Source organism: Salvelinus namaycush, chromosome 28 (assembly GCF_016432855.1).
Source record: "Salvelinus namaycush isolate Seneca chromosome 28, SaNama_1.0, whole genome shotgun sequence".
In the NCBI taxonomy this organism is placed as follows: domain Eukaryota; kingdom Metazoa; phylum Chordata; class Actinopteri; order Salmoniformes; family Salmonidae; genus Salvelinus; species Salvelinus namaycush.
Window position 1 is genome coordinate 20,942,091 of NC_052334.1, and position 10,997 is coordinate 20,953,087.

General features: G+C 45.5%; 1 protein-coding gene across 1 annotated transcript; it reads left to right on the forward strand.

Annotated features, from left to right (window-relative positions):
* The first annotated feature begins 8,386 nt into the window (after positions 1–8,386).
* LOC120023257 (potassium voltage-gated channel subfamily F member 1-like) lies at positions 8,387–9,844 on the forward strand. The gene has a single exon (XM_038967300.1). It carries the CDS (start codon positions 8,387–8,389, stop codon positions 9,842–9,844), a length of 1,458 nt encoding a protein of 485 aa, XP_038823228.1.
* Positions 9,845–10,997: the final 1,153 nt, after the last annotated feature.

Here is a 10,997-nt window from a genome sequence, read left to right on the forward strand (position 1 = left end):
ACTATGCATGGCAGGGGCGTCCTCCTCCCTGAGTCAAGCATTGTTGACCGCATACCTCCTGGCCCTCTCACTTCGGGGCCCAGCTGGGGTCTTTCCTCTTCATCCAGAGCCATTGACTGCTGCCTTCTGCCGCCTCTGATACAGCTTTGATTGCCGAACGCTGGCTCTGGCCCTTAATTCCCAGGTCTCTAAGCAGTCTGGTTGTAGATGTTGCCACAAAACCTCTGCAGCCCACCTCAGCTGGTCGGACATCTGTGTTCCAGCCATGATGCCGTGCTTCGGCAGCTAGATCGGCATAGCGCAGATGTTTTCGCTCATAAGCCTCATCTACTGAGTCCTCCCAGGGTACTGTGAGCTCAATGATGAAGACCTTCTTGAGTGAACGGGACCAGAGCACCATGTCAGGTCTTAGGGTGGTGGTTGCGATCTCCGGAGGAAACACAAGTTGCCGGCCAATGTCAGCTAGCATTTTCCAGTCGCGGGCCAAGCGCAGCTGGTCTCGCTCTAATGGTGTAGAGCCGCTCTTCGGTGGTTTAGCCCCTTCGCGGACAAAGGTCGTCCGTAAGGGGTGTGATGCTGCTGGGGGTGGTAGGGAGTTGGTGGCAGCTCGCTTGTCCTCCAGGGCGGACGCAAGGTTTTTAAGGACTTGGTTGTGACGCCAAGTGTAGCGTCCTTGGGTGAGGCTTGTTTTACACCCTGTGAGAATGTGCCTGAGGTTGGCTGGCATGGAACAGAGGGCACAGTCCGGATCTTCACCATACCATTGGTGAAGATTAACTGGTGTTGGAAGGACGTCATATGTTGCTCTGATGGAAAAGCTCAACCGCCTCGCTTCCATGGCCCACAGATCCTTCCAGCTGATCTTCCTCTTCTCCACACTGTCCCATTGAGTCCACTGTCCCTGTTTGGCAAGAGAGACTGCCTTGGCCCACCTTGCAGCCTCCTCCTGATGGCGTACTTCCTGCACTACCATCTTCCGCCGCTCTGGTGCAGTGGCCTTACTCCAAGCAGCACGGCTAGTTAGCCCAAGGCCTCCTCTCCCTTGCTGAACATGACCCACAATGTCAGCATGTCTGAGGGCTGCTGTTGCCTCCTGGACTGCTTTTCCTGGCCTCCATTTGCGCCCAGTTGCCAAGGTCGGCGCGTTGTTGCTCACCACTGGGTCTCGAGATTCATTCAGTGTCATCTGGAGCCTGGTTTTTGCACACTTGAATTCTTCTGTTAGACTGGTGAGGGGCAGCTTGAGGACACCATCTCCATAGAGGCCTATGGTGGTAAGGCATCGTGGAACTCCGAGCCACTTCTTTAAGTAGCCTGTGACTCCTCTTTCCATCTTCTCCACTGTTGAGATTGGAACCTCATACACTGCTAGGGGCCACAACACCCGGGGTAGGAGACCAAACTGCAGACACCAGGCCTTTAACTTTCCAGGTAGCTGGGTGTTGTCGATGGACTGTAGGCTACTACTGATGTCTTTGCGCAGCTGTTGCACCTGGTCTTTGTCCTTCAGGCTTGCATCATACCACCTTCCAAGGCTTTTACCGGCTGCTCAGACACTGTTGGGATTTGGTCATCTCCGATTAAGAATTTCAGGTCAGAGAGTACTCCCTTCACAATCGAGATGCTGCGTGACTTGGATGGTTTAATCTTCATACGGGCCCAGCTGATGTTCTCCTCGAGTTTTCTGAGCAGTCTCCTGGTGCATGGGACAGTGGTGGTCAATGTTGTAATGTCGTCCATGTAGGCTCTGAGTGGAGGGAGGCGGAAACCAGAGTCGACTCGCTGTCCACCAGCAACCCATTTTGAGGATCTGATGATAACCTCCATTGCCATTATGAATGCCAACGGAGAAATGGTACATCCCGCCATTATACCTACATTCAGGCACTGCCATGAGGTGGTGAACTCTGAGGTGGTGAAGCAGAACTGCAGATCCTGGAAGTACGACTTCACCAGGGTTGTGATGGTGTCCGGTATGTGGAAAAATCTGAAGGCAGACCACAGGAGTTCATGGGGCACAGAGCCAAATGCATTGGCGAGGTCGAGGAAGACTACATGGAGGTCCCTTTTCTCCACCTTGGCCATTTGGATCTGGTGCCAGATCATGTAGGAATGTTCCAAGCAGCCAGAGAACCCTGATATTCCTGCCTTCTGTACAGATGTATCGACGTACGCATTCCTTTGCAGGTACTCGGCCATCCTCTGGGCAATGACCCTAAAGAAGATTTTACCCTCGACATTCAGTAAGGAGATTGGGCGGAATTGGCTGATGTTCACTGCATCCTTCTCCTTAGGGATCAGGACCCCGCCTGCCCTACGCCACACTTTGGGTATTATCTTCTTTTGCCAAGCTGTTCTCATAAGCCTCCAGAGGACCCTCAGGACGTCTGGTGCGTTCTTATACACTTTGTACGGGACTCCATTTGGCCCCGGGGCTGATGCTGTTCTTGCCCGTCGAACTGTGTTTTCCACCTCTTTTCATGTCGGAGGGCTGGTCTCAATATGATGTTCCGGGGGTTCAATGGGTGGGATATCTGATGGGATGGCCAGATGTTCATGTCGCTTTGAGTCAAAGTTTGTTGTTATCAGGTGCTCCTCTAGGTCTTTCTTTGTTGTTTTTAGAGCTCCACTTTTTTCCTTCGTGAAGAGACTTTTAAGGAACTTGAAGGGATCTTTATAGAATCGAGTTCTAGTTTGTTCTTTCTTCCTTCTGCGTTTCCATAGGTTCTCTGCTCTACGGAGGGATGCCAACCGGGTTTTAATGTCAGCCTGAAGTGCCTCTATGCCCTCCTTTTCCACTTCCGAGGCCTTCTTCCACTGTTTCTTAAGCTGTCTCCTTTCTTGAACGAGGCGCTTGATTTCTTGTTGCCTCCTGGAAACTGGTGGGGTTGGAACCTTTATCCCGCCTTTTGCCTCTTGCACTCCAAAGCTTTCTGCCCCGTACTCATAGATGATGTCCCCCATCCTCTCCAACTTCTTCTCCACTGTGCCTCGAAGTTTCTCGAGGGTCAAGGTAAGGTCAGTATTCACTGCTTCCCACAACTTCTTGTCACTGGCGCCAGGCCACTTCACATACGGTCTGTGCCCTGGTAGTCTCCTCTCGACTGCAGGTCTGGGAGGCTGGGTGAGTTCCACTCCTGTTGTTGGTTCCACCTCAGTTGTTACTTCGGTGCTTGAGTTTACGTCCTCCATGACAGTGGTACTGATGCACTGCAAACTATGGTTTGCGTCCAGTTGCTGTGCTTCATTCGACTGATTTGATCGCTTTCGCAGAAAGTGATCAATGCGAGGCCTCTGTCTCTCTTTACCCAAACACCCCTTCTTCCCCTGGTGGATTCTCAACCCATGGTGTGATGTAACTTTCCTCCAACCACAGACACATACCTGCATCTGTTTGTGGCCCGCTGTTGCAGCGGAACTTGTGACAGTTGCTGTGGTGTTCTCTTGTGCTGTGCTCTCATTACTCGTAGTCGTTTCCGGTCCAGTCGTTACCATGTTGTCAGCCGATGAGTCATCTTCCGCCCCCGCTCTCGCAGACTCTAGGGGTATTCTCGTATGTTGACTTTCTGTAGCTAAAGCGGGTGTTTCCAACATACTGCGAAGCATGGGAAACTAGAGAAATGGGAAGCTACCCCATGACTGTCCCAGAGAGAATCCATTTCTAGATATGATCTACAGACCAAAGAAAATATATGTACTGCTGATCCTTGATTTGGCCCCACTTGGCCTACATGGTATTATGTGACCATATGAATGTATACAAAATCTATTGCAGGTCGGGACCAATGATATGCAACAGAAAATACATCCATGTTGTGCCTACAGAATTCACCCTAAAAGTGTGGACTAAACTACCAAGTCAACAGCAACAGTTCTATTTCTTGCGCCCAATCCGAAATCCACCCAGTTCTGGACTCGATCTGAGAGGATTGGTATGAAGCTAAATCCTCATGACACCAACTATCTTGTGTGTATATCAATTAGGGATGTGATTCTGAGGTATTGCTGATACATGACTGTGGATCTGTGATGTTGTGATACTGATCTTTTTGCCTCACAAAAACCATAACAGAAATGTCACATGTTTTTACACTTTGTGACTGCAATAGAAGTTTTTGTATGGTAAATGTGATGTCCTTGTGTTATCTATAATTGTTCATGCTGAACATGTACAGGTAACTAACAAAATAATGGAAACACGAGTAGGCCTAAATGAGGGACACAAAGTATATTGAAAGCAGGTGCTTCCACACAGCTGTGGTTCGAGTTAATTAAGCAGCTAAAATCCCATCATGCTTAGGGTCATGAATAAAAATTCTGGGCAGGCCATTTTTTGCCATTATTTTGGCTACCATGGCTATGGTAGGCAAAATGCCCCCATAGGATGACAATGCCCCCATCCACATAGCACAAATGAATGGTTTGATGAGCATGATGCCATGGCCGTCTCAGTCACCAGATCTCGGCTAAATTGACCACTTATGGGAGATTCTGGAGCAGCACCATCACCAACACACCATCAACCAAACACCATTTGTGGAAGAATGATGTCACATCCCTCCAATAGAGTTCCAGACACTTGTAGAATCTATGCCAAGGAGCGTTGAAGCTGTTCTGGCTCGCGGTGGCCCAATGCCCTATTAAGACACTTTATGTTGGTATATAGGAAAAGGCCCTTTGTCAGTTGTGAAAAGATGAGATAGGTTTAGCACCTGAGCACGAGATATCACCGTACATTTAATCTGACCCACTGGACTGGAATCTTACAGTATGTCAGAGCGTCTCAAATTCTGCAATTGTATCTGTTGTTAGCAGAGAGCGCCCTAACTCAGTTTTCTGGAGACGTGTGTAATTGCACAGCTGTCACGTTATCAAAAGTTATCAAAAGGGCAACAGCAGATGGTGATGTAATTTAGTGGTTACGCTTTGACATTACCTCTGACAATAACTTCGTATTAATTTCCCAGACTACGTTTTTTTATTTTCCTATGTGTTGTCAAGACAGATATGTATTGTAGTGTGCCATGCACTCACCAACAAGTTCTGCATCAATTCCCACTCACACAGCAACGATTTTAGCATATAAATCTTGGTGGGGCAAAAAATAATAATAATAATATGCATGCCAGCAAAGCCACTACACAACACTAAACAATACATGAATTGTAACATAACGGTGACAAACGGTGCCCACAAACTGTTAGGGACTACATAAAGCTGTCCCAACAGCAGTCCCAACACATTACCACTGCTACACCTGGCTATCAGCGGAGCCTCTTGCAGCGAAACAGTTCATTCAGCCTCATTTTCTGTCTTTAAAAAAAACATAGCTGGTATGGCTGACTTGCTTAAACAAATGTGGTTTCTACTGACAATTGAGATGTGGTGATTAATTTCTTTACCATCAAATGCAGAGAGACAAACTTATTACACAAGTCAGAGTTATACTAAACCTACATTTTTATTCACTTATTAATAAGGGTGCAGGTCAATACAACACACACAAATAAAGTGAATCGATTGAGTGCTCTACGATAATGAAGGCTGGTCGAAAGAATCACCCTCAGATGATTCGTTGAGAGCCCCGAAACAAAAGTATTGTAATGAAACTGGCAAGAAGCAAGTCTCGAACCCTCGACCTTCTAGCCCGAGGTCCGGCGCGCTATCGACTGTGCCGCAAAAGCATGCTCGTGCGGCAGAGTAGATATCCACGCTTATAAACCCAGGGTCGTTACACTACTCCCTCCTTTCAAAGAGCGCGTCCTCGCGCTAGCTTGCAACGCAACGTCTTATAGGAACGCGCTCACCGGCCAAGCACACGCACTGTCGTGGATGCAAGGTCCGATCACTTCTGACACCAATGTAATGAAACAGGTAAGGAGCAGGTCTCGACCTTCTAGCCCAAAGTCCAGCACGCTATCGACTGGGCCGCAAAAGCATGCTCGTGCGGCAGAGTAGATTTCCGCGCTTATAAACCCAGGGTCGTTACAGTATAAAGGTATTTTATAGCCAAGATACACCACTTTCAGTCTACATGACGAACAACAGATCCATGTATTGGGTCACAAGGTTACGATTTGTATGAAAGATACTAATAATTCTCAGCAGACAGTATCTGCTGTAAAAACAGTTATCTTTGTGTAGAGACCAAGGTCTGGCTCTGGGGTCATCTCTCCCGGGTACCCTATAGAACAGAAACATTAACTCATGCTCTGGAATGCGGCCTCTTTAGGTTTTATCACCCAAAAGACATCGTAAATCTCCTGTCAGTGTTATCTCACTTTCACTTTCAGTTCACACAGACACAAGCGTTATAAGAACCCTCTATTCTGTTGCATAAAACAACCACTTGATGCAATAAAAGTATTATAACATAATCTTGTAATTTCCACCATAATGTACAAACTACGGCATAAGGGGACGACGAGCGGATAAGAGGCAATCCGTAATTTCGATTAAGGCATTCATGAGCGAGCTAGGATGGACATAGTCAATATAACTATTTGTTCAGTACTTTTGAAATGTACAGCTACAGAATTCAGAACATGGGCCGTTCTTACAGTATTCTCTCTGTACACCAAGTCAGAATTGTAGGATAAATAAAGGGGGCATATAAGCAGACAATGAAAGCTCTTACAATATTTGATTATGACATTTCTCGAAAACAGGCTATAGGCTATATGTGCACCACCAAGTCAGAACAGTAGGATAAGTTATGAGGGGAAAAGGGACCAAATTATTAGGGTGAGGCACATGGGCTACAAACAGCTTACTTCACAACAAACACTTAGTATTACTTTCTTAGCAATGGTGTACATATCTCCCTGGTATATTACATAATTTATGCAGCAGCATACAAGACATTTTTGGACTCACCTTGTTGTGCTGTGCTCACTTGAACAGGAAGGTGGCGCGGTGGTCCTTCATGGAAAACTTTGTCATCAAAGTCTGGCATTCTCTGGATTTATGTTGCTTTCAAGACAAATGGGAACTCAGAAAAAACAAGGTTGAATCATGATGTCAGTGATCTTCAGGTCGCAGCTCTAGAAAGAGGCCCGGGTTCCCGACTTGGAATTCTGAGTTAGATGTCCGTTCAAAACTTATTTCCCAGTTCTGAGTTTCCAGTTGTTTTGAAGGCGGCAAAAGTCATGCTGGATTGACAGCATGGCTAAATGTTGAATGTTTATCCTTTTAAGCTTGAAAAATAGACCCTTAAACCCAGACTTTGACCACACACCCACTCCAATGAATAGCAGGCTAGTGATTGCTTTACAATGCTTGCAGTTAGCTACTGATTCCTTCCAAACCACTCAATGTTGAATTTGGGATTTCCAACTTGTGTTATGTTTATGTCCAATGCACCGATATGTTTTATCTCTAATTTCTCTTCATAATTTCTCTTCATATAACAACGATTGTAAAGGATTTGTCAGTAGATTGTCGACTTGATTCGTGATGATGACTGCTAGCTTGCTAGCTAAGATTTTGAAAGTATGATTTTGACATGATCAGTCCATTCAAAGCTATGGTAGATATAACGTGATTTGACGTAATTTTATCTGTGGCCAATGACCTTGAGCCTTCTTGGATGGGCACTTCTAATGTAACTATATGGCAGCACCCATGGGGCTTGAATTTTCGAGCTCTCCCCGTAGATTTTGCAATGACATAGTGTCCCCATGAGTGACAGAACACTGAGCCAATCACGGCGCAACTAGCGAACATTACTAACCCCTATGTTCCGTATTTTCCGCTGGTTGCCCCACCCCCACAGAAAGCACTGACCTAGGCTGAAACACCTGCATTTTCGAGCTGCCTTACTCCAGAAAACAAAGAGACCATGTTTGTATGTGGCTTTATTAACTAAATTATAATTTATTTTTTTACATTGTTTGCGAACTGATATGTGACACGTATTAATTTCAAAATAGCATGCAAAACAGGTAGCCCCAACTGCCCTGAATGACGGGTCGCCACTGTACTCACATCATATCACCTCACTTCAACCATACGGAATAATTGTGTTAATTGCCCATGCCGGTTTGGTAAATTCAAAACTTCAAGCAGAGTAATATCGCCCACAGAGGATATCCGCCCACAGAGCTCAGAGGCGCAGCAGCAGTGTGTGTCAGTGTGAGTGTGTGTGTGAGAGAGAGAAAGAGCGAGAGAGAGGAGAAAGGAGAGACAGAGAGAGAGATTACTTAATTGCTGCTTTGGTAATGGGAGAACACGGAGCGGTGTTTTGCGCAATGGCTTTCCTCCTTTTTAAAATTAGTATAATTTATAGGCTACCTGCACTTTAAACTGTTCATGCACATGAAACACAAGTCTGTTTATTGCATTTCGACATTTTTGACGCCAAAAATAGCCCACGACAGCAGGAAAGATGTGGACTATACCCAAACCCCGATATAAGAACTGCAACAGCTTGGACACGAGGGATGAAGCCGAGATAGCCGTGAATATTGGCGGGGTGAAGCTCGTTTTATACGGGGATGTACTTAACCGCTACCCGGAGAGTCGACTTGCAGAACTTATCAACTGCTCAACTCTGAGTTACGACATTATTTACTCACTTTGTGATGACTACGACCCCGGTAAAAGGGAGTTTTATTTTGACCGGGATCCTGACGCTTTCAGATGTATCATTGACGTGTATTACTTCGGTGAGATTCACATCAAACGAGGTATCTGTCCCATTTGTTTTATTAAAGAGATGGAATTCTGGAAAATTGACCAAAGCTATTTGGACGAGTGCTGTAAAAGTGACTTGACTGAAAAAGAGGAAGAGCTGGCTGAGATTGCCAACAAAGTGAAGCTTATCTTGGATGATCTAGATGTGGTCCCTTCTTTCAACCGCTCAGCGCGGTACCAAAAGTCCCTTTGGAAACTCATGGAGAAACCGGAGTCCTCATTGCCTGCGCGCATTATCGCCATTGCATCTTTCCTCTTCGTCCTTGTGTCATCCTTGGTGATGTGCGTGGGTACCATTCCAGAAGTCCAAATGGAGGACGACGAGGGGGACCTTGTGGAACACCCAACGCTGGAGGCCATCGAGACAACCTGCATAGGCTGGTTCACCGTAGAATATCTGCTGCGTTTTATGTCCTCCCCAAACAAACTGCACTTTTTCCTATCCTTTATGAACATAATAGACTTCCTGGCTATCATGCCCTTTTACGTGGTGCTGACCCTAACTTACCAGGGTACGGCCATGATGGATCTGGCCAAGGTCCAGCAAGCGGTCCAGGCGCTTCGCATCATGCGTATTGCCCGCATCTTCAAACTGGCGCGTCACTCCTCCGGGCTACAGACTCTCACCTATGCGCTGAAGAGGAGTTTCAAAGAGCTGGGGCTGCTCCTTATGTACATGGGCATAGGGATATTCGTGTTCTCAGCACTGGGCTACACCCTGGAGCAAAGCCACCCGGACACCCTCTTCAGTAGCATCCCACAGTCCTTCTGGTGGGCTATTATCACCATGACGACCGTAGGCTATGGAGACATTTACCCCAAAACCACGCTCGGAAAGTGCAACGCAGCCATCAGCTTCCTGTGTGGGGTGATAGCCATCGCGTTGCCCATTCACCCCATTATCAACAACTTCGTTATTTTTTACAACAAGCAGAGATTGCTCGAGACTGCGGCCAAGCACGAGCTGGAGCTCATGGAGTTGCAGTCTAGCGAGGACTCAATGGTGAAGGCCACGCGCAAGTCTGGAGCATTGGGTGCATTGGAGAGCTCTATGCGCACCTCTCGTAGTGATAATTCTATACCACTTATTGAGGAATCAACCAGGACTTTTAAGTCGAGAAAGTATTGCTCCGAAACAGAATCGTTTTAACTTGACATAGACATAGGCCTATTGTAGAGTAACGTGTTTCAGTTCGATGAGGTATTTCCTCCTGTAGCTTCTACACAGTAAATCAAGAATAGTTGAAATCAGTGTTAAAATCATCATCATCATTTGGGTTAAATTGACTCTACTGGGAGTTATTTTAACCCTCAATAGAGTGATATGCTCTGTGGAGTTAGTGTTGATAACTGGAGTTGATTGGGACAGAGTACTTTTAACTCCCTTAAGAGAAACCAGAGACAAGGAATTAAATATATGGAGTTGTCTACGATGTGGGAGGAGCATCATTGGCATATTTCACAGCTTGCTCTGTTGGAGCTTGATTTTTTAAATTGTTTGTTTCAATATCTGTGTTTTTGCATGCACATTGGTTGTTTTTGATCTTATGCTACACAAAGATAAGAAACTTAGATTTTTCTAAACTAATCCAATCGGTAAATGGTTGTATTTCTAGCAACCAGTAGTGAGATAGTTGTTCCAGTTTACATGGTGTAGTTGGTAGTCCTGATGTACTTTATTTTCTTCCCTACTATGACAGTATTCTATAAGCAAATTGTGGGGATGTAAAATTGTTGGATATCTTCCTGCAAGTTGGATTCCAGTAGAAATGTCATTTCACATTACAAACCACCATAATGTGAAACATTAAGAAATATTCATATATTTTTTTAACACCCTTATAACGTAAAGGAAGTAAACTGAAAGAGAAATGTACTCTGCTGGAGGTGATTGTTAATTCAAAACAACACTGAAAATAGTAAAATGTCAATTGGTGTTATATTTAAGCAACTCTCTGAGAGTTGGACATTTACTCCATTTTGTGTTGTTTTAAATCCCAAAATATCAACACCATGATCAGAGTAGTTTTAACACAAAATGGGGGTGGGACCATATAAACCCCCAAATAGTGTTACATTTCACTCCATTGGAGTTGAATTAACGCTTGTGATTTTACCATGTACATGTGGGTCTAGTGACTCTAGTCAGTCTACAGCAAACATCAAGAATGGAGTTTTTCGGGGAGAATTGTAATTGTATTTATTCAATTAGCATCGAATAAAGCGTTTGCATGAGAAACATTGAAATGGACCTGAGTATCCAAATCTGGAGACATAGGCGTACTAATGTGGAGCTTAACCAC

Excerpts from the sequence above, each read along its gene's own strand:
- LOC120023257 (XM_038967300.1), top strand. The coding sequence starts at position 8,387 with ATGTGGACTATACCCAAACCCCGATATAAGAACTGCAACAGCTTGGAC.